This window comes from Rana temporaria, chromosome 6 (assembly GCF_905171775.1).
Source record: "Rana temporaria chromosome 6, aRanTem1.1, whole genome shotgun sequence".
NCBI classification, from domain to species: domain Eukaryota; kingdom Metazoa; phylum Chordata; class Amphibia; order Anura; family Ranidae; genus Rana; species Rana temporaria.
The window spans coordinates 11,092,341-11,119,949 of NC_053494.1; the positions used below are offsets into that span (position 1 = coordinate 11,092,341).

General features: G+C 47.3%; 1 protein-coding gene and 1 non-coding gene across 3 annotated transcripts; both read left to right on the top strand.

Moving 5' to 3' along the window:
- Positions 1-899: 899 nt before the first annotated feature.
- Positions 900-27,609, top strand: ALDOA (aldolase, fructose-bisphosphate A). 2 transcript variants are annotated; one of them, XM_040356152.1, is made up of 9 exons: positions 900-1,007; positions 16,893-17,015; positions 20,810-21,021; positions 21,112-21,166; positions 22,770-22,930; positions 25,372-25,455; positions 25,882-26,056; positions 26,153-26,352; positions 27,154-27,609. In XM_040356152.1, exons 2-9 carry the CDS (start codon positions 16,904-16,906, stop codon positions 27,247-27,249), a joined length of 1,095 nt encoding a protein of 364 aa, XP_040212086.1. In that variant the 5' UTR covers positions 900-1,007; positions 16,893-16,903; the 3' UTR covers positions 27,250-27,609. The 2 variants fall into 2 exon arrangements, with proteins under 2 accessions (XP_040212086.1, XP_040212087.1); XM_040356153.1 differs by lacking the exon at positions 900-1,007 and adding an exon at positions 14,027-14,115.
- TRNAG-UCC lies at positions 12,825-12,896 on the top strand. Its single transcript has one exon. It is a non-coding gene; the product is annotated as a tRNA-Gly (tRNA).

Below are 27,609 nucleotides of genomic sequence, written 5' to 3' on the forward strand. Positions count from 1 at the left end.
AGACACCCCCTCAGTTACAGACACCCCCCTCAGTGCAGACCTCCCATCAGTTACAGACACCCACCTCAGTGCAGGCCCCCTCAGTACAGACACCCCCCTTGGTGCAGACCCCCCCTAGTGCAGACCCCCCAGCAGAACAGACACCCCCAGCAGAACAGACAGACCCCCCAGCATTAGACACCCCCTTCTCCGTCAGTATAGACACCCCCTTACCTTACAGACCTCAGAACAGCATATACACACAGTGGTGTGTCCCTCGAACGCCGGCTCCTCCTCCTCTGTGGATGCAAACAGAGAGGAGGGGGCGGCGGCTTCATTCCGCTCCGCTGAGGGACACAGCCGCGGCGCGAGGCACAGGGCAGCGGGCATTGTTAGTGGTGTCACTAGCCACAGGTGTCACCCCTCTGGCGGGTGTCACCAAGTCCGGCCTGCACCCCCCACACCTACCTAGCAACCCCACTGCCCCACACTTTTCAAATATTTGTAAAAAAAAAATTAAAACATTTATTTTCGTTCCACTTCACAATTATGTGCCACTTTGTGTTGGTCTCTCACATAAAATCCCAATAAAATACATTTAAGTTTTCGGTTGTAACATGACAAAATGTGGAAAATTTCAAGGGGTATGAATACTTTTTCAATGCACTGTATATCATTTCTGATTAGTCATTTCTAAACATTAGAGAAATGTATTTCCTCATAGATTGGGATTTCTACCATCTTCTCTTTGGTTATATCATCCGGAGTGTTGCTGATTCCATTCTGTCCCTTCACCTTGAAGAGTATGCCACCGTGTCCTGTGAATGTCACTCTCTATCCGGTTACACATACCGAGGCCAGGGATGCTATATTTACCCGGGTGGGAAAAGGTCAGGGGTGGTCCCTGAAGGTCAATGGGATTCAGTGTATGCCAGGACAGCTGCCTTTATAAGCCAGCCCGGTGCTGACAGTGTGGTCACTCAGAGCCGAGTCATCGACGTACCTGTCCGCTTCAGCTGAGCACCCAGGTAAGAGGCACCGTCCTAGAATGGGGGGGGGGGGGATTTTATATGGAGGGGGTCCTTGTGCTCTCCACTAACAGAACTGAACAAATGATTACATTCGTTTGTAGCAATTTTTATTTAATATTTAAAAAAAGACCCATCATCCTTTATACTTTTTATATATTTTTTTTATTTTTATTTATTTATTTATTTATTTATTATTTTTAAACTGACTGTGCTGTGCACATGTATTCATAGAGGCCCAGCATTGCATGCGCTGCACAGAACATATCTTCACAAATATTCCAATATCAGAGAAATTTGGATATTTAATGGCTTTTTATATCTCTAGTCCTAGTTGCAACATTGTAATTTTTATTTCACATATTATATACAGCAATGGTTCTCAACCCTGTCCTCAAGTACCCCCAACAGGCCATGTTTGCAGGATTCCCTTTATCTTGCTTTAGCCCAGGTTCACACTGGGCTGCGGGAGTTCAGCTGAACTCGCACGATTTCACTCCCGCTGACAGTCCCGATTTCAGCCGCGATTTCAGAGACATCTGTGCAGGTTTCTGCACAGATGTCAATCGCGGCCTGAAATCGCAAAAAGGAGTACAGGAACTACTTTTTGAAATCGGTGCCATTGCCGACAATTGCCGGCAAATGCCGCCGATTTGAGATGCGATTTGACATCTCAAATCGTACCAGTGTGAACCAGGCCTTAGAGGCAGAAAAAGAAAACCTTCTCATTCGCGTTTCTAATTGGAGCTGGGAGGCAGAAAAAACGTAAAACTTTCCCAGACTTCTCTAAACTTTGTACAAAAAAATGCTCCATATGAGTGTTTATACTCCAAAGAGAACAGACGTTTTTTTAAGCCCAGTGTGCATGGAGCCTAAGACCACTTTTACACGGAGGCGCTTTTCACGCGCTTTCACGCTAAAAACAGCGCCTAAAAAGCTCATGAAAACCTATTTCCATTAAAATCAATGAATGCTTTCACACTGGGGCAGTGCGCTGGCAGGGCTGTGAAAAACTCCCCTCTCCATAGAAATGAATGGAAAGCTCTTCAAAAGCGCCTGAAAAGCGCTCAGTGTTTTTACTGGCAGTTTAGAAGCGCCTCAGTGTGAAAGTGGCCGATCGGTTAAACCGATGAAAACGGTCTGATGGACCATTTTCATCGGTTCAAACCGATCGTGTGTGGGCGGCATCGGTTATTTATCCATCGGTTAAAAAAAGCCAACTTGTTTTAAATTTAACCGATGAGAAAAAAAGATCGTTAGTAGGCACAACCATCGGTTAAAGAGCCACGCATGCTCAGAATCAAGTCGACGCATGCTTGGGAGCATTGAACTTCGTTTTTTTCAGCACGTTGTGTGTTTTACGTCACCGCGTTCTGACATGATCGTTTTTTTAACAGATGGTGTGTACGCACGACTGACCATCAGTCAGCTTCATCGATGAACCGATGAAAATGGTCCATCAGACCGTTTTAATCAGGTGGACCGATCGTGTGTACAGGGCTTAAAAGAAATTCCCATGGGGGAGGGGGGGGGTGGGTACTTGAGGACAGAGTTGAGAACCACTGATATACAGTATCTCACAAAAGTTAGTACACCCCTCACATTTTTGTAAATATTTTATTATATCTCTTCATGTGGCAACACTGAGCATGAAAAGATATATCAAAATATTTACAAAAATGTGAGGGGTGTACTCACTTTTGTGAGATACTGTAGCTATGTGATTGTTACATTGAAAGACTTTTATCTTTTATTTTACCTTTTATTTATTTTTCTGCTTTATTTTTAATTTTTGTGGGCTTTGCCCTTTGGAGCATGAAGAAAACGTTTCATGATTATATAATGTGAAGTATTCATGATGGTTCAAAGTTGGTTTTTCAGGAGATGGTTAGGATTTTAGAATAATGAACATATTCCACATTGTAATGCTTGTCACAGACAATATATATATATATATATATATATTTATAAAAAATATATAGACGTGCCCCTAAGAGGGCGTATTCGGCGCAGAATAAATCCTATATCATCATTATCATCATCATAATATATATATGTATATGTTTATAATTTTATATATATATATATTTATATATATATATATATATATATATATATATATTTAAACATAGATGTATGTTTTTGTGTATATATATATATATATATATATATATATATATATATATATATATATATATATATATATATATATATATATATATATATTATTTTTTCCCATATCTTTAAGTATGCCAAACAGTAGATTTTTTTAATGAACATTTGAATGAGAAAGAACATTTAATGATTGGACGACTGTCGTTCCAAAAGAGTGTCTACTTTTAATATTCATGCAAAAGGAAAAAATATGGACTTTAAATTGGTGGTCACCAGTAGACCCAAATAAAAAAGTAGCACTTGCATTTTTTTTCCACCAACACAATGCTTTGGTGTGAGCTGGGCATGTAGACAGGAATGTAAATAGTATAGTATGTTAAGTCCTTGTGCTGACTCTGCATTGGTGAACTCAGATCACCGCCGCTGAATGAGCTAGAAGTGAATGAGCCTTAAAATTGGGGGCCATTCCAAAGAAGAGGACATTGGCAACCATAAGGAATGTAGCCGATGGGAGAGCGATGATGACTGATAGGATAAAAATGAAATTTTAAGTCTGATATTTTTCATATTTTTATTGTGTCTTAAATTGCCTGACTGTACAAATGGGATTTGACAGCCCCGGTGGGTTGATATCATAACGCCAAATCTGCTGATTCCAGGGAGTGAGCACATTAAACCCCCCCCTTATTGTTCATCCTGCTTGTGTTTGCATTGACCAGTTATATCGGGTGAGTGAGCGGGAACATCGGGCGAGCGGCCAGACACCTGGGCTGGGTGCTAAACAAACTGCACCCTTCAGATCACATCACGCCACTCCCTGGGCTTATATAATTTGTTATCAAACTGGCATCTGAAATCCCAACTTCAGCCAAAGTTATTCTTTTTCTTAGTTTTGGATAGAGCTGGGAAGGGTTAGAACCTCTGCCAGCTTAAGGGCCTGTTTCCAATTTCACATTGTGGCAGCGAGCGGCTTTGGCCGCTTGCTGTATCACGGGAGCGCGCCCGCAATTACTGACCACAATGCAAGCTCTCTCGCATGACTGTGGTGAGTAAGAGACAGCCGCCGAGGGACCCCAGAAGACGTGGATTCGGGCCACACTGTGCAAAACGAACTGCACAGTGGAGGTAAGTATAACATGTTTGTTATTTTAAAGAAAAAAATAAATTCCTTTAGTAACCCTTTAATTAAGTTGATGTTCTCAGTAGTCTTCCCAGAATCCAAAGAAAGGTACTGGACCGCCACAAGGACACAAGAGAGGTGCCAGATTAGCCACCTACCAATAGGTCCATCACTTCACCGACTCATATCTCTATAAAGTTAATATACCTGATAGTCTTTCAAGAACCCAAAAGGAAGCAGCAGAACCCCACTGTGGCACTAGAGAGGTACCAACAAAAAGACATTGTACCAGATCGGAATAGCCACGATCCAGCACTCCACCACCTCCTGTATATATTAAGTTGAGGTTCTTGGTAGTCTTCAAAGCCCTTCATCAGAGCTAATAGAAAACTAGCTTAAAAAAAGCAATACACTTGCTTGGAGTAGCAACTTAGGCCAAGTCCAGCACTCCAGACCACCACCTCCTCTCTCATTGAAGTTGATGTTTTCAGTAGTCTTCCCAGAACCCAAAGAAAGGCACTGGACCCCCACAAGGACACAAGATCATGTGAATAGCCACCTACCAATAGGACCAGCACTCCACCACCTCATATCTCCATAAAGTTGAGGTTCCTGTTAGTCTTCCAAGGATACAAAAGAAAGCAGCAGAACCCCACTGTGGTACTAGAGAGGTACCAACAAAAAGGTATTTCACCAGATCGGAGTAGCCACCTATACCTGGTCCTGCACTCCACCACCTCCTGTCTCTATTAAGTTGAAGTTCTTGGTAGTTTTCGAAGCCCTTCATTAGAGCTAATAGAAAACTAGCTTCCAAAAACCTATTACGCTTTCTTGGAGTAACAAAATAGGCCAAGTCCAGCACACCACCACCTCCTCTCTCATTGAAGTTGATTTTTTAAGTAGTCTTCCCAGAACCCAAAAGAAGGCATTGGACCCCCCCCCCCCCAAGGACACAAGAGTGGTGCCTATTGGAATAGCCATCTACCAATAAGACCAGCACTTCACCACCTCCGTAAGGTTGAGGTTCCTGTTAGTCTTTCAAGAACACAAAATAAAGCAGCAGAACCCCACTGTGGTACTAGAGAGGTACCAACAAAATTTCATCCAATTTCTAAATTGCTGCATTTGTAAATTTCAAAAGCCAATATAAAGGAATAGTAGTGGTAAAAAAAAACACTTGTTGGTTTAACCAATCTTGTTTTTTTTGTACAATTCTCCTTTAAGGGGGCGTGCCAGGGGGTGTGTCCTATGCCTGCATACTTTTGCTGATAGGTGTCCCTCATTCCTATCTGAAAAGGTTGGGAGGTATGCTATTGGAATAGCCACCTACCAATAGGACCAGCACTTCACCACCTCCGTAAGGTTGAGGTTCCTGTTAGTCTTCCAATAACACAAAAGAAAGCAGCAGAACCCCACTGTGGTACTAGAGAGGTACCAACAATAAGATATTGCACCGGATCGGAGTAGCCACCTATACCTGTTTCAGCACTCCACCACCTCCTCTCTCTATAAAGTTGAGGTTCATGTTAGTCTTCCAAGAACCCAAAAGAAAAAAGAACCCCACAACAGCACCGGAGAGGGACCCACCTTGGAAAAACCACCACCTACACCAGGGCCCACCACCTCATCTATCTCTATCATTCAGAGATTCTAGTCTTCTCTTACTCTGTGCAAAATAAAAAAAAGCTTTTGTCTAAAGCTGGGCTTTAATAGATAATCTGCTTTATTTAAAGGGTCTGTGATTGCATTTAGGATTATCCAAAAGTACGTATATAGGGTAAGTCTACTTAAAATCGGTTGTTCGGCTATACGGTAGATGCTGGAGAGGTTTTCTTTCGGCAGTTCTCCTTTCAGCCTCCTTTATCCTATATCGGCTGCATATAGATACCGGTACTTTTTTTCTGATGAGATTTGATCACATTGACCTTTCCCAAAGTGTAAGGCCCCGTACACACGACAGAGGAACTCGACGTGCTTGGCACGTCGAGTTCCTCGTCGAGTTTTGGGATGAAGCCGCCGAGGAGCTCAGCGGGCCGGCTTCTCCCATAGAAGAACGAGGACAACGAGAAAATAGAGAACATGTTCTCTATTTTCTCGTCGAGTTCCTCGGCGGCTCCATCGAGCCAAAACTGTACAGACGACAGAGTTTCTCGGCAGAATCCGGGTTTTGACCGAGTTTCTCGGTGAATTCTGCCGAGAAACTCTGTCGTGTGTACGAGGCCTAACTTTTTTTTAATGATTATTTTTAGGGTGTAGTCTTTGCTATACAGTAACTTACAGGATCTTCTTCAACTCACCACAGGCTTGCTTCATAGGATATTGCAAAAAGGATGGAGTTTAAGGGGTGTATTTAAAGAAAAAGTGCATAGCAATTTACCCAGTGAAAGTGCATGTTCTGTGCTAATAGGGCAAAAAAAAAAAAAACGAATGCCCCGTACACACGATTGAGCAGGGGATCCAAGGGGTCCCGAATACTTGAACTTCAAACTTTCTGCATTAATTGATGGCTAACGTGGTACAAGACTCCACTATTAGTGAGTAGGACCCTCTGATTCCTCTTGTACCAAATTGTAATGTAATCAGGGGTGGACTGACCATTCGGGCACTGCCTGAGGGTCCCATGCCACTAGGGGGCCCCATCAGGTTTGCCAGCCTCAGTAAAACCAGGACAGTATGTAAAAATCTCTCCAGCCTCTCCAGTACCTTTTCATTGTGTGTATGTATATTCTGTGTGTATGTATACTGTGTGTGTATATTGTGTGTCTGTGTGTGTATATTGTGTATGTATACTGTATGTGTGTATGTGTGTGTATACTATGTGGCCCCATAATCTATTGCCTGGGGGCCCCAACATTTCCTGTTGCTCGGGGGCCCCATAATCTCCTATTGCCCGGGGGCCCCATAATCTCCTATTGCCCGGGGGCCCCATAATCTCCTATTGCCCGGGGGCCCCATAATCTCCTATTGCCCGGAGGCCCCATAATCTCCTATTGCCCTCATGGCGGCCCCATAATCTCTGATTGCATGGGGGCCCCATAATCTCCTATTGCTCGGGGGCCCCATAATCTCCTATTGCTCGGGGGCCCCATAATCTCCTATTGCTCGGGGGCCCCATAATCTCCTATTGCCCGGGGGCCCCATAATCTCCTATTGCCCGGGGGCCCCATAATCTCCTATTGCCCGGGGGCCCCATAATCTCCTATTGCCCGGGGGCCCCATAATCTCCTATTGCCCGGAGGCCCCATAATCTCCTATTGCCCTCATGGCGGCCCCATAATCTCTGATTGCATGGGGGCCCCATGAGTTGTCATTCCGCCCCTGAATGTAATCGTACTGTCTGCCTTCATTTTGTAAAGCGCTGCGCAAACTGGTGTCAGTAGAGCAGTGGATGGTGTCAGTAGTTTTTATTATTTTATCACAATTTTATTTTTATTAGATTTTTTTTTTACATTTTTTAGGAGCTCTGTTAGGGGCGCTTTGCTTAAATATCAGGGGTCCAAATAAGGGGGCTCTGGCCCACATGGGGGTGATTAGGCAAGTGCAGCATTTACATTCTAACCTTGACCTTCACAACGTACAGATGATTTCTGATTGGTTGTTACGGTTTACTATATTTTCCTTCTTATGACATAAAAGCTTACGTTCACCCCGTTCGCTGTGCCCCTCCCCCCCCCTTATTTCCTGTGGCTGCATGCTGGAGGCAGGGGGTGCGATCCTCGCCCCTTCTACGTATGAGCGTACGTGAGACGACTCACACAGTCAGTGGCGCCTGGTTACCGTAATGACACGTTCCTGCCATAATTACCTGTCAGACCACCAGGCGTTGGGTTAACCCCTTCCCTGCTAGGAAGAGTGCAGACATCACAAATCACTTTGCAAGAACAGATTATTATCATTATTATTATTATTATTATTATTATTATTATTATTATTATTATTATCATCATCATTATTATAATTATTATTATCATTATTATTATTATTATTATTATTATTATCATTATTATTATTATTATCATCATCATCATTATTATAATTATTATTATTATTATTATTATTATTATTATTATCATTATTATTATTATTATCATCATCATCATTAGGGTTGTCCCGATACCACTTTTTTAGGACCGAGTACAAGTACCGATACTTTTTTTCAAGTAGTCGCCGATACCGAATACCGATACTTTTTTTAAATGTGTCCCCAAATGCAGCCATGTCCCCCACATATGCAGCGATGTCCCCCACAGATGTAGCCGTGTCCCCCACATATGCAGCCATGTCCCCCACATATGCAGCCATGTCCCCCACAGATGCAGCCATGTCCCCCACATATGCAGCCATGTCCCCCACAGATGCAGCCATGTCCCCCACATATGCAGCCATGTCCCCCACATATGCAGCCATGTCCCCACATATGCAGCCATGTCCCCCACATATGCAGCCATGTCCCCCACATATGCAGCCATGTCCCCCACAGATGCAGCCATGTCCCCCACATATGCAGCCATGTCCCCACATATGCAGCCATGTCCCCACATATGCAGCCATGTCCCCCACATATGCAGCCATGTCCCCCACATATGCAGCCATGTCCCCACATATGCAGCCATGTCCCCCATATATGCAGCCATGTCTCCCCATACCTAGATGCCGCCGCCTAGTTAATCAGCGTGCAGGGAACATTACAGCTTTCATTTGAATAGCTGTCTGTTCCCCGCCGCGTATAGACACTCCCCCTTGCTCAGGATTGGACGGGTGATGATAGACAAATAGGTACTCCCGCAGATGCTCAGTATCGGTCCCGATACCGATACTGGTATCGGTATCGGAACAACCCTAATCATCATTATTATTATTATTATTATTATTATTATTATTATTATTATCATCATCATTATTATTATTATTATAATTATTATTATACAGGGTTTATTTAGCACCAACAGTTTATGCAGCTCTTTACAACATGAGGACAGACAGTACAGTTACATTATAATTCAATATAGGAGGGATCAGAGGGCCTTGCTCGTATGAGCTTACAAGCTAATTGTTTTGAAAGAATCGCCATGACGGTCGTCTGATTCCTCAGCCCCCCCTCGTCTGTCGGTCTCCCACCTCTTTCCCTAATCTCGCTGACCATAGCAGATTCCTGGCGCGGTTGTCTAATCCCACAACACAAGGCCCGGCGACCCGTCCAGGCGGCTCTCATTGTTCCCTTTCCAAATGCCTCGGGGGTGTCCTTTCTTCTGCCAGGAATCGTCCGTGAGGTCAAGCCCCGTCTTCCAAAACTCAACCCGACCTGGAGCTCATTGGCATGGATCATTGTTTAAAGCGGGGGTTCACCCTTAGAGGGCACTTTTCCCCCTTAGATTCCTGCTCGTTATTACTAGGGGAATCGGCAATTTATTTTAAAATATGTGCAGTACTTACCCGTTTACGAGATGCATCCTCTCCGTCGCTTCCGGGTATGGGCTTCGGGAATGGGCGTTCCTTCTTGATTGACAGGTTTCCGAGAGGCTTCCGACGGTCGCATCCATCGCGTCACGATTTTCCGAAAGAAGCCGAACGTCGGTGCGCAGGCGCAGTATAGAGCCGCACCGACGTTCGGCTTCTTTCGGCTACGAGTGACGCGATGGATGCGACCGTCGGAAGCCTCTCGGAAGGTTGTCAATCAAGAAGGAACGCCCGCTCCCGAAGACCCATACCCGGAAGCGACGGAAGAAGATGCAGCTCGAAAACGGGTAAGTACTGCTCATATTTTAAAATAAATAGCCGATTCCCCTAGACCGAACGAGCAGGAAGCTAAGGGGAGATTTTTTTTTTTTTTTTAAATGGGTGAACTCCCGCTTTAAGTCTTTGTAGCGAAATGCACTTATTTACTTATAATAATACCCCAAAAGATACAAAGAGATACAAAGTAACTCAAAGTTACAAATATTAAACTTATAGTCAAAACAAATAAGTTCAATATATAAACACAGTCACCTAATGTTTTGATATAAGGAAATGATTCCTGATGGCTGAAATTCCAAAAAGCCTTTTATTGAAGCTTCGTATGACAAGTGGTTGACAGATGGAGCAGGGGACAAAGAGGTAGACGATCCCTGGTTCATACTGCTGTGGCTTGTCATGCAACTTGCGAAAACATAAAGTCACATGACAAGAGAAAACCCATTTATTTCAATGGTGGCCGTTCCAATCAATGTGAATCAAGTCACAGCGACTTTTTAAAAGGTTTCCTGCACTACTTTGATGCGACTTCCCACTGACACCAACAATAGGGAACTATTCCTCCCACTGACACCAATGATGGGACACTATTCCCCCCACTGACATCAACTATGGGGCACTATTCCTCCCACTGACACCAATGATGGGACACTATTCCCCCCACTGACATCAACTATGGGGCACTATTCCTCCCACTGACACCAATGATGGGACACTATTCCTCCCACTGACACCAATGATGGGACACTATTCCTCCCACTGACACCAATGATGGGGCACTATTCCTCCCACTGACACCAATGATGGGACACTATTCCCCCCACTGACATCAACTATGGGGCACTATTCCTCCCACTGACACCAATGATGGGACACTATTCCCCCCACTGACATTAACTATGGGGCACTATTCCTCCCACTGACACCAATGATGGGGCACTTTTCCACCCACTTACATCAATAATAGGACACTATTCCTCACACTGATGCCAACAATGGGGCACTATTCCTCCCACTGACACCAATGATGGGACACTATTCCTCACACTGATGCCAATGATGGGGCACTATTCCTCCCACTGACACCAACAATGGGGCACCATTCCTCCCACTGATGCCAGTGATGGGGCACTATTCCTCCCACTGACACCACAGTGGGGCACCATTCCTCCTACTGATGCCAGTGATGGGGCACTATTCCTTCCACCGACACCCACGATGAGGCACTAGCCATCCCACTGACACCAAGGATGGGACACTTTACTTCCCACTGACACCAATGATGGGACATTTTCTACTCCCACTGGCCCTAGCCCCCCCCCCCCCTGAAGTCTGAAGGACAGTAAACTTTTTTGTTTCACAAAATTTTTAAACTGGCCCTTTTCTTATAACATTTAGAGACTCCTGCCCAATGTTATGGAGAAAAGAAAAAGGTGAGGGAGCTCTGAGATCCTGTCCTAGGGTGACAACACTGCACCTCCATAGATACAGTACAGTGAGCGTTGTCACCCTAGGACAGGATGTGTTTATGTCAAGACCACCAGGTGAAAAAAAAAAGAAAAAAAGCCTGCAAAAAAAAGAAAACAAATGCAGCCATCACATCTAAGGACTGGTAAGCTGCAATGTATTGCCTTTTACTTTTGGGTTTGGATAGTCTTTGGATACAAAATACTGCATGTAGATGACATTTTGCTGCTGGTACAAGCCCAGAAGTTTCCTCAGCAGTAACTATTTTCTGGCACAAGCTCCTGTACACACCGGCTGGCCCCAGCAGTCAGCAGCTGCTCTCCGTAAAGGTCGCGGCTATTTCTGGTGCGACATCCCCGGGGCTCAGTTACCGTCACCCAACAGCTGATTAAACACTGACCCCCCGGATCACAGCGCACCCATGTGACCTGCAGACAAGGATGGTGACTGTCTGGACCTTATCCGTCCGCACCTGCTGACCGTAGGTGACCGCCACCCCATGTCATTTTATGTCTTCTGTCACCCTATATCACTAACATCGGGGCTGTCCAATTCTGGCCCTTCAGGGCCAGACAGTGCAAAGAGCAACCATATCCACCAACCAGAAACCGGTTTACTGCCATTAGATGCATGACAGAGGATTTCCTATTGGTTGTTCTGAGTTTAGGGATATACTCAGTTATGCCCCGTACACACCATCACTTTATGTGATGAAAAAAAAACGACATTTTCTGTGAAGTAAAAAACAACGTTTTTGAAACTTCAATTTTCAAAGACGAAGTTGCCTACACACCATCGTTTTGGGAAAAAAAGTATTTTTAAGCGACACGTAGGTGCAAGAGCCCATTCACACCTAGGCGTATATACGCCTGAAGCGCGACGCCGCAGCAGCCTGCAATACGCTGAAGGGGGGGTTTTACAATGTCGGCTATGGAGATGGTTCACATCTCCACGCCGAACGCCGAAACACCTGAATCGCAAAACAAGTCCCGGACCCTTTTTTCGGGCGGCTTCAGCATTCGGGCATAGCCGACAATGCTAAAATCACCCCTCCAGCAAAAAACAAGGCTCAAAAATTATGCGTTTTGTCGCCGCAAATCGCGGGACAAAACGCCTATTTCATGTCGCCGCAATACGAGGCATATCGCCTACGCAAAGGTGTGAATGCAGCCTTAATGTGGACTAAGTAGGCCCTGTAGAACTCTATAGTGTGTCCATGGACAGTACAGTACAGTACAGTAGTGTATCCTTGTCGAAGTATCATTGTATCATAGAAGTATCATTATATCATATTGTATCATAGAAGTAACATTGTATAATATTGTATCATAGAAGTAACATTGTATCAGAATAATGTCTCCTCTCTGAGCACAATGCATGGAGCGTTGGTGGTATAGTGGTGAGCATAGCTGCCTTCCAAGCAGTTGACCCGGGTTCGATTCCCGGCCAACGCAGCAAAACTTTTACTTTTAAAGGATCACTAAAGTTTATTTTCTTTTCTTTTAAATAACAAACATGTCATACTTACCTCCGCTGTGCAGCTCGTCTTGCACAGAGTGGCCCCGAACCTGGTCTTCTGGGGTCCCTCGGCGGCTGTCTCGGCGCCCCCCCCCCCCCCCACAAAGACTCAACACCTTCATGCGAGCTCGCACGGTGTTGAATTCTTGCGGGCGCGCTCCCCGCCATAGCCGCCGACTGTATCGCTCGGCCCCGCCCCCTGGCGCGCCGCGCCATTTGGGATGTGGTTGACAGCAGCGCGAGCCAATGGCTGCGCTGCTTTCAATCGACCAATGAATGGGTTGGGAAGACGGCCGAGAAGCCTGCGCGGCGCAGGACTTTCGAGGGGTCAGGTAAGTAAAGGGGGGCCTCTAATCCGCAGATGTTTTAAGAATGCATTAAGGTGAAAAAAATTTACCTTTACTACCCCGTTAATTACATTTTGATATATATATATATTTTTTTTAGCAACAAATTAAAAATTTTTCCTCTGTCACTTTAAAAAACAAATACCCCCCCCCCCCCCCCCATATTCCTGATTATGTCTATGTGAGTGAAGAGGAAGTTGTCATCAGCAGCAGCAGCAGAGACTTCTTTTCTAAAGCTGGAGATGGGGGGAGAGGGGGAGGGGAGGAGGGGGTGTGATGCTCTTGCAGCCTTGGGATGACTGTGCACAGGAAGAAGATGGGGGTGTGTGGCTGGCAGAGATGACTGTATATGTGACATCAGAGGGGCTATGTGCCTGCTGTCACGTCTGATATCTCTATAGGTGACCTTCATAAAGGTGACACCCAGGGCCCCCCATCTCATATATGACATTACTGGGGACACAGATAGTGGGAGATCACCCATTAATCACAGCAGATGGGTGACCCCCCCATGGTGATAGTGAATTCCATGGAGCTGTAGATTTATAAATGAAAGATGATAATAAATAATATCTCCTCCATGGTGCAGTGTGAAATGTCATTGGCAGAGCTGACCCCCCCCCCCCCCCCCCCGATGGTCTCCAATAATCCTGGATGACCTTGAGTTGGAGGGAGAAAGGAGCTCTGTGCTCCTGAGGATGTGAGTGGTCCCTTTAACTGCTGGCCCCGCCCCTCCCCTCCGCCTTGCTACATGACGCTGTGAATGAGAAGCCTGAGATCAGTCACTTCACAGGAGACAGACGAGAAGGTGAGAGCTCAGGATGCTGGACGGGGGAGGTCTGGGGGTGCTGGATGGGGGGGGAAGAGGATGCTGGATGGGGGAAAGGGGAGGTCTGGGGGTGCTGGATGGGGGAAGAGGATGCTGGAAAGGGGAGGCTGGATGGGGAAGGGGATGCTGGATGGGGGAAAGGGGAGGTCTGGGGGTGCTGGATGGGGGAAGAGGATGCTGGAAAGGGGAGGCTGGATGGGGAAGGGGATGCTGGATGGGGGAAAGGGGAGGTCTGGGGGTGCTGGATGGGGGAAGAGGATGCTGGAAAGGGGAGGCTGGATGGGGAAGGGGATGCTGGATGGGGGAAAGGGGAGGTCTGGGGGTGCTGGATGGGGGAAGAGGATGCTGGAAAGGGGAGGCTGGATGGGGGAAAGGGGATGCTGGATGGGGGAAAGGGGAGGTCTGGGGGTGCTGGATGGGGAAGAGGATGTCTGGGGGTGCAGGGAAGGGGAGGTCTGGGGGTTGCTGGATGAGGGAAGGGGATGTATTGGGGTGCTGGATGGTGGAAGGGGAGGTCTGGGGATGGGGAAGGCTGGGGGTGCTGGATGGGGGGGGAAGGGGATGCTGGATGGGGGTGCTGGATGGGAGGTCTGGGGGTGCTGGATGGGGGAAGGGGATGCTGGATGGGGGATGGTGGAAAGGGGAGGTCTGGGGGTGCTGGATGGGGAAAGGGATGCTGGATGGGGAAGATGTCTGGGGGTGCTGGATGGGGAAGATGTCTGGGGGTGCTGGATGGGGGAAGGGGATGTATCGGGGTGCTGGATGGTGGAAGGGGAGGTCTGGGGATGGGGAAGGCTGGGGGTGTTGGATGGTGGAAGGATCATTACTTCTACAGACCCAGGGGAGAGGAGGATATCCACCATACATTGTAATTTTATAGAATGTTGGACAGGAGGAGGAGGTCAGGGGAACCCCCAGCATGGCGGGCAGTGACGTCACTCAAGGATGGAGAAGGTTATGAAAGGAATCTGTAGTAATAGGATTGGGAGGGGGACCCCTTGAGGACCAGGAGGACATCACATCATAGAGTGGTAAGGAGGGGATGGCGATGGAGGAGAACTTATGCAAGTGGGGGAGAGGAGTAGGGGAGCTGGTGGGATGTGAAGAGAGGCGTAGGGGAGCTAGGATGGGGATGAGGAGTGGGGGATGGGGAGTAGGGGAGCTAGGTGGGGGATGAGGAGAGGAGTACGGGATCTAGGATGGGGAGTAGGGGAGCTAGGTGGGGGGATGGAGAGAGTGGTAAGGGAGCTAGATGGGGAGAGGAGTATGGAACTACTTGGGGATAAGGATGGGGAGAGGAGTAGATGACAATGGAGAGAAGACTAGGGAGGTAGTAAAGCCACAAGAGAAGAGTAGGTGGGGATGGGGAGAGATGTAGAGAGGTCAGTAAGAAGGAGATAGAGGAGTTGAGGGAAGTGAAGGTAGGGTGAATAGGAGAACATGGATAAATTAAATTAAGAAGATAAGTGAGAAAAGACTAGCTAGATGGGTGATGATGGAGAGAAGATTAGGGAGGTAGGTGGTGATGAGGAGACTATAGAGGTAGGTGAAAATGGAGAAAGGACTAGGGAGGTAGGTTGAGATGGAGAACGAATTAGAGAAGTCAGTGGTGATGGGGACGGAGAAAGGACTAGGGAGGTAGGTGGGGACGGAGAAAGGACTAGGGAGGTAGGTGGGGACGGAGAAAGGACTAGGGAGATAGGTGGGGACGGCAATGGAGAAAGCAGTACATCTACTATTGGGGAGGTTTGAAGGTCAGGCCCAGCTCATTGATGACCTCTGCATGGAGATGGATGGGGACACAGACAGGAAGGTCATTGATTATTGATGAGGTCAGTGATTGGCAGAGGATGAAGATAGGGACAATACTGATGACAGTGAGGATGGAGTCAGTGGGAAGGATGGACAACATACAGGGCTAGGGATGGAAAATATTTGCATATAACTGATGATGGAATGAAAATGTACTTTGTAAGATATTGTGGGAGTGAATGTTGGAGGACCATGAATGTGACTGATGGCAGTAAATGGGTATCTAACTGTGGCATCTTCGAGGTTAATATATTTCTGGTGCAGACAGGAAATGGTGGGGGGGCGTGCCTTGAGCATGCAGGGGTTAATAAACCCACACCAGCCTCGTTGACAATACTCGAGGCTCATGTTGGTTTTTGTTCTGCATGGAAGGGAAAAGGTTAACCATGCCATGCAGCCAACGTCCCCCCACCATGAGGACCCCCCCATGTGTGCTCGGTGCCGCCTCAGTCTTCGGCCAGGCCTCAAGGATTCTGCAACTTCCTTTTTGCCTCATCATTTCCGTAAAGAAGGAAACCTGACTATGAGCCATCACTTTCATAAACCGTATTTGTAACCCTTCGCCGGCCAGAGCCAGCAGAGCGTCACAGCGGAGCCATTCTCTTGTGGACCTCTGAAGGTCTGTGTGTCCTCTAAAGTCTCCTCTCTATCTCTCTTGGAGGATGTCTCTCTGCCGGCGGACGAGCCTATTTTTAGAGCTGTCTATTTTGGGTAGGATTTTGCAAAGGGACGGAAACCCGGGGACGACAGCAGTAGACCTTTGTAGGCGCTATCAGTGCTTGTCAGATTGCTGTAAGGTGTTTTTGGTGAGGAAGGGGTTAACATAGACATGTCTAGGGCAGGTATTACCGTATAGGTGTGTCCTCTTGTACGTGCCGCCCCGCCCCACCCTGACATTCCCAGCCATTCATTGCCTAATCCTGAGTCGCTCTGCTTTATTCCAGAACGCAGCAACATGCCTACCGAATACCCAGCCTTGACCACTGAGCAGAAGAAGGAGCTCCATGAAATCGCACAGAAAATCGTGGCCACCGGCAAGGGCATCCTGGCCGCTGATGAGTCCACAGGTAAGAGGGGCGCTGGGGGTTTGGGCGTCTTTCCGTAAATCTGTGTTCGTCTTCAGAAACGTTGAATCTGATCTTTGGCCAAGACGCTAAATGCACATGTATGACTTTTTTTTTTTTTTTTTTTTCCTTTTTTTCCTAAATCTCTTCCTTTACCTTAGTGCAGTCCTTCCACTTACCTCATCCTTCCATTTTGCTTTTAAATGTCCTTATTTCTTCTGAGAAATCCTCACTTCCTGTTCTTCCGTCTGTAACTCCACACAGTAATGCAAGGCTTTCTCCCTGGTGTGGAGTGTCGTGCTCGCCCCCTCTCTTGGACTACAGGACAGTCAGGACACCCACTTGCACACAGCTCATTTCTCTATCTGCAACGTAGAGCGTCCTGACTCTCCTGGGCTGGTGCAAGGATTTTTGACACCCTAGACCAGGGGTGTCAAACTCAATTTCATCGCGGGCCGATTGCCCTCAAAAGGGCCTGTTGTATCTCTAAGATTAGATGTCCAGCGCATCCCCTCCCCTTACAGTAGATGTCAAGAGCCACCCCCCCATCAGAAGTTGAGTCCCCCACTCACAGTGCACCCCCCTTTCCTTATGCTGCTGCTGGGAAGAAGCTGGATGCATTGCTTGAAAGCAGAAAGTAGGGGTCTAGAGGAGGGCTGGAGCGCTCTTGCAGTTGCAGGAGAGGTGCGAGGGCCTCAAGGGCCGGATTCGGCCTTGTTTGACACCTGTGCCCTAGGCAAAACCTCATTTTTCTGCACCCCCTTTAGCTCCACCCCTTTTGCCCTGCCCATGTATGCCCCGCTAGCGCCCGTCAGATGCAGCCCCGCTAGCGCCTGTCAAAGAATGTTTGCTTGCCTCCATTCATTCGGGAGTCACGACGTAGACACAGTCCTCTGCCGTCAGTGCGCCTCTGACACTATGTATGAATGGCGCGGCGGCTGCCTGCTGATGCTGAGACTTTAGTTGCTTGTTGGAGAATAGGAACAGCAGTGGCTGGGCGCCCCTGAGCAGAAGTGCACCCCAGGCGGCTGCCTAGTTTACCTAGTGGTAGCACCGGCCCTGGGTTGCATCGGGACCCTTGTTTTTACTGCTGCCTCTGTCTTTCTGTCCTATAATACAGTGGCCATCAACCCCTGTCCTCAGGGCCCACTAACAGGCCAGGTTTTATGTATTACCTTGGGGAGATGCAGACTAGAATACGGCAATCACTGAGCAGCAAATCATATCACCTGTCATGTATTTCAGTTATCTTGCAAACCTGGCCTGTTAGTGGGCCCTGCAGGACAGGGTTGATGACCACTGATCTAGTAAACCTGGCCTGTTAGTGGGCCCTGAGGACAGGGTTGATGAACACTGCTATAATACATCTACACCTCCCTGTTTCTTGTCCTGGTGACGCAGACAGGAAGTAAGTGAAATCTCCTCATTGAGGTCTCAGACTGGAATTAAGTCCTGCCCAAGGAATATTCTAAATGTCTTCACTGCAGACACGTAATGGGTGATAAAAAAATATACACTTCAATGAATAAAGCATGTAACAATACAGATGGCATACAAATATATGATTTTTAAATTGGAACCAAATGACGCCCATCCAGCAGTCTGAGAAATAAGCTCCAGAATTCGCTGGCTGAAAATCTCAATGCGAGTCCAATGCTGGAATGACCGGGGTCACTGTACATCGATCGTCCCCACACTGTACATCGATCGTCCCCACACTGTACATCGATCGTCCTCATTCTCCCACCATAGGACTGCAGGGCAAAGTACTATGTAACAATGGCAATAAAATGAAGGACTCTCCCAGGGCGGTCTCTCATCCTATGGAGGGATGGGATTTTTCTGCACACGGGTTTTTGGAAGTTGGGTGGACAGAAGAGCTTACATTTTAGAGGAGAGCTGTGGAGGAGGGGAGGGGAAGGGAGGTGGGTAATTTGAAAGACTGATTATCCTTTAATTAGGAATGCATTGCCATAACGCCTAGATTCATCCTGTGTCCATGGTAATAAACAGCGCTTGTCATTGAGTAGTTGGTAGCATAGCAACTGTCAACAAAAGGCGGTTATTGTCCCGCCGGAGTGCATTCTGACATAAACACACTGACAGATGTGATCGTTTTTTCACCAAGGCATTTTAACCACTTCAATACCGGGCATTTTAACCCCCCTTCCTGCCCAGGCCAATTTTCAGCTTTCACTTTGAAGGACAATTGAATGGTCATGCTACACTGTACCCATATTTAATTGTGTGTGCGTGTGTTTTTTTTTTTTTTTAAGATGGAGCTTTCTTTGGTGCCATTTAACCGCTTGGTGACCGCCCAACATAGATTAACTGCGGCAGAGCGGTCTCTCTGCGCCTGATTACGTACATGATCTGATGGTTCCAGGTCTGGGGCATGCGTGACCCATTCCTGCTGTGATTGTGCTCAGCGGGTCAGGCGAATGCGATGTCTAATGGGACCCGCCGATCATTCGTGAGAAAAGCAGCACGGCGGTCTGTCAAAGTAAACAAGGCAGGCAGCCATTCTGCAAGAATGGAATGTTCTGATCCTGTGTTCCTGGCAGGAACACTAATCTTTACACCCCCCCCCCCCCCCTAGTCAGGGCATCTCCCCCACAGCAGTCGCTCCTAGGGAACACACTTCAACCCCTTTCACACTGAGCCGTGGCCACGTTGGCTCTAAAGCGCTGTATAAGCGGTGCTTTTTGGCTGCTAGCGGGGCGGTTTTAACCCCAAAGAAGGGGTTAAAAACACCCGTGTTGCCCTTCCGCAGCGCTTTGGAAGTGGTGCCTATTAATTTCAATGGGCAGGGCGTCTTGGGAGCGCTAAATACAGCACTCCCAAACCACCCCAAAGATGCTGCTTGCAGGACTTTTCATAACGTCCTGCAAGTGCACCGCCCCAGTGTGAAAAGAGACACAGGAATGAATGGGGGGCGGTTTTTCAGGCATCTATTTCTAGCACTAAACGCCTGAAAACTGCCTCATTGATCGCCCCTGATGTTAATCCCTGCCAGTGTCGTTAGTACAGTCCCCAGAAAGTGTCAGGTGTCCAATTTGTCCACCGCCAAAAAAATCAACTGCAGAGGTGATCAAATATCCCCAAAAGAAAGCTCTATTTGTGGGGGGGAGGACATGCATTTTATTTGGGTACAGCGTCGCGACCGTGCAATTGTCAGTTAAAGTAATGCAGCACCGTATTGCAAAAATGGCCTGGTCATGAAGTGGGGGGGGGGGGGGGTAAATCTTCCAGCGCTGATGTGGTTAATCACCTCTGGGTTTTTGCCAAACAGAAAGACCCAAAGTGTTCGGGGGGGGGGGGACACCCCACTCCCCCCTCCCCTTTAGGTAAGTATGAGGGGTGCCACTGCACACAGAAGGCTTTTTATCTTAATGCATAGAAGGCATTAAGATAAAATAAAAAAAAATAAAAAACTTCTGCCTTTACAATCCCTTTAACTTGCAATAATTCCGGATGTTGAAACGCCAGAGGAAGTGAAATGAACAAATGGGTCCCTGTTGGGCCAGCTGCCTTTGTTCTCTCTACCAGATCTAGATTAGGTAATTGGCAGAGACTAACCACTAAGGGCTGAGTTCAGATATCAATATTGAGGGGGGGGGGGTAATATTGGGAGCCTGCAGGGGGGGGGGGGGTATAATGCTGAGCACCTACAGCCGCAGGGAGTTGTATTGACGGCCTACAGCTGATATTGTGAGATGTCAGGAATGCGTTCATGCAGACCTGTTCAATAAATGATGGGTTACGTTTAACAACCTTCCTTGTCTTTTGTTCTGTAGGCAGCATTGCCAAGCGTCTGACCTCCATTGGTGTAGAGAACACCGAGGAGAACCGCCGCTTCTACCGCCAGTTGTTGTTCACCGCTGACGACAGAGTAAACCCCTGCATTGGTGGCGTCATCCTGTTCCACGAGACTCTCTACCACAAGGCAGACAGTGGCGACCTCTTTACCAAGGTCATCAAGAACAAAGGAGGCCTTGTGGGAATCAAGGTGAGCCAAGGGGGATTGTCTGTATGTTCGGGCTTTCATTTTATTTGGTTCGAGACCAGCTGTTACATAATTGTTCTCTTCCTTTCCTAGGTTGACAAAGGTGTTGTCCCACTGGCTGGAACCAACGGAGAGACCACAACACAGGGTAAGAGAGATGCAGATCTAGATCAGGCCTTTGGAATAAGTGTAGGTTAAAGTGAATTGAGTCTATCGGGGGTTTATGCCCCTGGGGGATATGGAAATTACCATCTTAATGCCTTCTCAGCCCACAATTGTCTTTTGATATTTTTATATCAGGAGCAGATTTATTTTAATGTACTTTACATCTGTGAAAAATGGAACAGTTAAGAAAATCGTGAGACTCTCTTAACCAACCAATCCTTTGCTGTTTTAAAGTGTGGTAGACCAATGTGGTGATGTATCTTAAAGTGGAGGTTCACCCTAAGGCCGGAATCGCACTTGTGCGGTGCGAATTTCAGCTCTCTTATCTCTGCAGAGAGATGAGGGAAGTGTTCAGCAGATTAGCAACATTTTAAATGCGAATTTGGAGACCTGGGAGAAGTTCCGGGTGAGAGGAGAGTGGGGGGAAAAGTGTATTGAGCTGAATGAGAGAAATTCCTGAAGAGAACTGAACACATCTGCGAATCAGCTGCATACCCATAGAAGATAATGGGCTTGAATTCGCACCTGAGCCGCACTGCAATGCCTAAAAGACGCACACGGTTTTACTGCAGTGCGAATGCATTGCACATATGTGAACCAGCCTTATTGAAAACAATGTATTTAGAAATGTTCTGCGTATTGGATGCGGTTTAAGCCGCACTCAATTCGCATAGGTGTGAACCTGGCCTAAATTATCTAACATTACATCCAGCATACTAACGACATGTACATACCGTTATATTGTTTTTTTTCCCCCGCGGGACTGGGCGTTCCTACCCCTGGGTTAGATGATTGACGTCTGGTGAAAAACTTCCCAAGGCGCGTCACCAGTTTTCCGTAAATAGCCGACCTGCGAGTCAGCGCTATATGGCGCCTGCCGTGTAGAGCTGACTGCGCATGCGCCATATAGAGCCGACTCGCAGGTCGGCTATTTACGGAAAACTGGTGACGCGCTTTATGCGCCATGGGAAGATTTTCACCAGATGTCAATCATCTAACCCAGGGATAGGAACACCCAGTCCCGTGGGAATCAGAAGCCCGGGGGAAAGTAACAATATAACGGTATGTACGGCGAAAAAAATAAATGCCTGCATACTATACATGTCGTTAGTATGCTGGATGTAATGTTAAATAATTGTTTTAGGGTGAACCTCCACTTTAACAACCAATCTAATCAATGCAGATCTGTGACCGGTTACCTTGGAATACTGCACTCCAGTTCTCTGCTGTGTTGTAAAGAGACCCTGTCACCTTGCCTATGCAGACCAAACTGACAGTAATGAAAGAAATAAAAGGGAGCAGTTGGGTCTCTCCCCTGATCTAGTGTTCCCATTGAAAGATTTCCTCTCCCCTTTTGTTCCTTTTGAACACCTAAAAAAAATGTTGGGTTTCCGATCCCTTCCAGTAGCAGAGACAATGACCAGAACCAATAGAGAAGGGTGCCTTTTATAGCTATGGGTGGTGAAGGTTTAGCTTTGCATGCACTTTAATCTGATTCTAGAGCTGATGGCTTGTGTTCAGGTCTGCTTTATTCAATAACAGAAGGGATTTGTGGTGTTCATATATCTGTGCTCCCTCCCCCTTAGGTCTGGATGGCCTGTCTGAGCGTTGTGCCCAGTACAAGAAGGACGGCGCTGACTTCGCCAAGTGGCGTTGTGTGCTGAAGATCTCTGACCACACCCCCTCTCGTCTCGCCATCGTTGAGAATGCCAACGTGCTTGCACGTTATGCCAGCATTTGCCAACAGGTAACAAACCATTTCTCTCTCCTCCTCTCCTATTTTTAAGGGATCCTTCTTTTTTTTTTTTTTTTTTCCAATGTTAAAAATGTATCTTAACTAGCCCCTTTCCAGCGACCTATACCCACCATTCCTCACTCCTGAACCCCTCACTGTTCAGCTGCTGGGGCCAGAGCAGGTAAGCCCTGTGTAAGCTCCATGTTGACTTGCTGGAGCTTACACAGGTTTACAGATTCCTTCCTGTCCATAATGGGCATATTTTTTGGAACTACGAGACCCAGCAGTGCATGCCAAAGTGAGCAGCGGATGACCCCGCCCTCTGTTTTATATTGCAACACAATGGCCCAATGTTTAGAGCAGGGTGTCCAAACTTTTTTTTCAAATGGGGCCAAATTTGATGAAGTGAACATGCGTGAGAGCCAACCATTTTGCCTGACATTCTATGAACCATTAAATGCAAATGAGCGAATACACTGCCCAACAAGCATTCTCTTGCATTTTGTGGTGAAGAGTATAGGGATGAGCTTGTGCTCTTTTATTTTTTGTATTTGTATTTATCTGCATTTTACACGCCCCTTCCACATGAGGCGGACTCCGTCGCTACGGAATCCGCCAGCTCAGCGGGAGATCAGTCCGCTGAGCTGGCGGATGACAAGCTTCTCTCTGCTCATTGAGCGGGGAGGGGCTTGTCGGCACCGCTGTCTCTTATGGAGCGATCTGATGAAAACACAGCATGTCCGTTTTCATCAGATCTCGCCCAATCCGCCATGGGTCGGATGTTAGTGGACATGTGTCCGCTGACATCCGACGCTCCATAGATGTATGGAGCGGCCGTTCAGGTCTGCTGTGAAAACTGACAGGTGGACCTGAACAGTCCGTCTGTGTGAAAGGGGCCTAAGAGGGAAGTTTTTAGGAAAAAAAATACATTTTTATAAAAAAACTGAAGCAAAATAAGGATTGGTGCCCATCAATGCAGCCTCACCATTGCCATCAGTGCAGCCTGATTGATGCCCATCTTCAGCCTCGGAGAGGGGGTGGGGGGGGGGACTAGCGCCAACCGATTTACATATAGAAGAATCTCCTGTTTACTCGACGGCCTCTTTAATACAAAGTCCCGCCTGTTATGATAGACAGAACAGTCGTCCAATGCGAGCCCAGGAGATGGGACTTCCTATTACAGAGGCCGCCGAGTGAACAGGAGATTCTCCTGTATGTAATCTGAAGGCGCTCGTCCTGCCCATTCCCTGTCCCCTCCAAGGCTGCCAGAACGATAAATGCAGTGTATATCTTTCGCCACAAGAGGTGTATGTGTAATAATAAAAAAATATATATATATTCATTCAAATTATCAGTGGGGCCGCAATTGGCCCCCGGGCCGGACTTTGGACATGCCTGGTTTAGAGGAACGCTCTTATATTCTGTCATTTTTAGATTTCGCAATCCTGGTTTTATTGTGAAGAGCTTGAGGAAGATACGGGCCTATTGCGGCAATAAACCTTTTACTCCCTGACCGCATATGTAGCAATACCTCCACTTCTGTATTATCAGAATAAGAGTGTGGACAGGAAGTTGTGACAAGGGACATGAAATGTATATGTATCCAGAGAAGGGTGGGAGGGACGGTGCAAGGATTTGTCTGCAAAGGTGCATTTTGAATTGTCTAATGGAGGGGGGCAGGGTTATGGGCAAAGGTGCATTTTGCAGTGTTGAATATGGGGGGGCGCTGCCGACAGTGATATATCAGATTAAAGCTGAGAAGCGGGGGGAGGGGGTGTTCTGCTGTCAGAAATGATATCTTACATTAAAGTGAGAAGCGGGGGGGGGGGGGGGGGGACTTCTTCTCCCATGCAGCCAGCGAGTTGAGAAGCATGGTGAGGGGCCGAAAATGACTTCTCACCAGACGGGGCCTCTAGTAATTTGCGGGGCTTTAAGCAGCTTGCATAGTGAGCCTATAGGGCGGATCGGCCCTGCCCCCTGTTACTGGACACACAGCTAATGTTGTGGTACAATGGCCTACTTAAAGCTTGTGTCAGAGCAAAAAATAATTGCAGTAGGTCTCTGTAATACATGCGTATTTCTTCATGTGTTATATCTCTAAGGACCCTGCAAGTACAGAAAAGTATGTATTGATCCCGCTAGAAATGCGCTCGGTTTCTAATTTCATGTTGTGGGCTGACCACCTTTTCTGGACTGAAATCACAAACAAAGGTGTCAGCCCTGCCTAGTTGTCATTTGATAACTACAGAACCTTTCCCCCTTCTCTTTTTTTCCACGGGGGGGGGGGGGGGGGGGGTTTTTGTAGTTTAAGATTAGAGGGGGGGGGGTTGATTGGACTCCTAGCGATAACACAGGTAGAGTGAACAGGACAGTCCTGGATTTCTGACAGGTGTTTTATTTTATTTTTCTTGTTTTTTTTTTGTCTAACCTGTGATCTTTTTATATATCTGCAGAACGGCATTGTCCCCATTGTGGAGCCCGAGGTTCTTCCTGACGGTGACCATGATCTGAAGAGGTGCCAGTACGTCACTGAGAAGGTATGTGACTTTAGTTGCCTAAAGCTGGGTAGACACGGGCTGGAGAGCTTAGTGATTGTAGATGGTGCTGATTATGTAAGTCAATGGCCCAGTATACAGGCTGGTGCTCGGATGCCCCCCTAGCCTTGTACAGGCTGGTGCTCGGATGCCGCCCCCCCTAGCCTTATACAGGCTGGTGCTTGGATGGGGCACCCCCCCAGCCTTATACAGGCTGGTGCTCGTATGCCGCCCCCCCCCCAGCCTTATACATGCTGGTGCCCAGATTCCATTCCCCCTATAGACAAAACATGTCAATTACCCTGATGTAAGATGTTGATGGACTGAATTGTGCATGCCCATTTCACCCCCTCCCTAGAGGTCTGTGGGCATTTTTTAGAAAAAAAAAAAAAAAAATGACTATATACTGATGAGAATATCTCCCGGCAGGTCCTGGCTGCTGTGTACAAGGCCCTCAGCGACCACCACGTCTACTTGGAGGGAACTCTCCTTAAACCCAACATGGTGACCCCCGGCCATGCCTGCACCAAGAAGTACGCACATGAAGAGGTTGCCATTGCAACAGTCACCGCCCTGAGGCGCACCGTGCCACCCGCAGTCACCGGTAAGAGGAAGCATATGGAGACCTCTCAGGAATAATGGGGAAGTTGAGGAGGAGCGCCTTGATCTTAATGTTATGGTGTTTTGTCTCCCCGTGCAGGTATCACCTTCCTGTCCGGAGGTCAGAGTGAGGAGGAGGCTACCATTCACCTGAATGCCATCAACAAGTGCCCCCTGCAAAAGCCCTGGGCCCTGACCTTCTCTTTCGGACGTGCCCTCCAAGCCTCTGCCCTTAAATCCTGGGGCGGAAAGAAGGAGAACGTCAAGAACGCCCAAGAGGAATATACCAAGCGTGCACTGGTATGTACAACTAGCTGCAGTGCTCACTTCCGCCACTAGATGCCCTCTTTCCCTTTCGTTCCATACTGTATTAAAGGGCCAGTATCACACAAAATATTGCATCTCTTCCACAATAGCAAGCCTTCCTGCTTACAATTTTTTTTTTTTTTTTTTTAAGGTAGAGTTGCACTTTAAGAAGTGTCAGCTGCTTTTATTTGTCCACAATGTGACAACTTTGTTAAAGGAAGTTGGGAAAGATAACATTTCTGATGGCAGGATCAACGGGCAATAAAACTTTTAACCCCTTCCTGCCCATCATTCAGATGGAAAGATCTGCCTGATCACATGGCCACTGTCATGGGGTAATGTAGAAATTGTGTATATAGACAAACTTTCCAAATGCTGACCAGGCTTTTTTCTGCTAGAAAACTACTTCTAACCCCCAAACATTTTTATCCTTTTTTTTATTTTTTATGCTATGCAAAGTCTTATAGTTTTGTTTTCTTTGTAAAGTAGCCACAGCTTGAGTTGAAAAGCCTGTCCCCTGCCAACATGCTGCAGTGAAGGACCCTTGTTCTCTGTGTGGAAGCAGCGGTCTCTCGCCAGAGGTCTGACAAGCTCCCTGAGGAGTCTGAACTATAACTCTGCAGTCTTCACGGTTAACACTCCCTGTTGATTGGAGAGCTCTAGTTCTGACCTAGCAGGGGGGAGTTTTAAGACCTCTGCAGTGAGACCACTGCTTCCTCATGTATACTGTCGGTTTAGTAACTTCCAAATGTATTTATTTATTTTTCTGACTTTTTTATTTTATTTATTTTTTAGGCCAACAGCCTGGCTTGCCAAGGAAAGTACGTTGCCACTGGACACGGCGGAGCAGCTGCTGGAGAGTCCCTCTTCGTCTCCAACCATGCCTATTAAAGTCTCCCTCTTCTTTGTGGTGGTGTCACTGGAGGCTGCTTGCGTCTGTGTAGTGTGAGGCCCCTCCCCCTCTGCAGAGCGTTGATTCACTTCCTGCTAGACCGGACCTGCAGAGCGTTACACGGTTACCCTCTCCCCCACCCTTTTCCCTCATGGAGCTCGGCCCGCTCTGCTGACACCTGCAGGGGCTTGCAGAGGGTGTGATTGGTGAGCGCAGGGGACCCGGCTTGTCTGAGTGAGTGATAGAGTGTGCTCACGTCTTTGTACTGCGTCCATCTTCTGTCCCTGTCTTCGGCTCTGAGTCACCGTATTTATGTCACTGCTGGGTAAATCTCAATAAAGCAGATAGATGAACCACAA

Bases quoted from the DNA above. Each gene is read 5' to 3' on its own strand.
- ALDOA (XM_040356152.1), top strand. From the start codon at position 16,904: ATGCCTACCGAATACCCAGCCTTGACCACTGAGCAGAAGAAGGAGCTC. The intron at 25,456-25,881 runs GTATGTGACTTT...ATCTCCCGGCAG, and splicing joins GCCAGTACGTCACTGAGAAG to GTCCTGGCTGCTGTGTACAA. The intron at 26,057-26,152 runs GTAAGAGGAAGC...CTCCCCGTGCAG, and splicing joins CGTGCCACCCGCAGTCACCG to GTATCACCTTCCTGTCCGGA.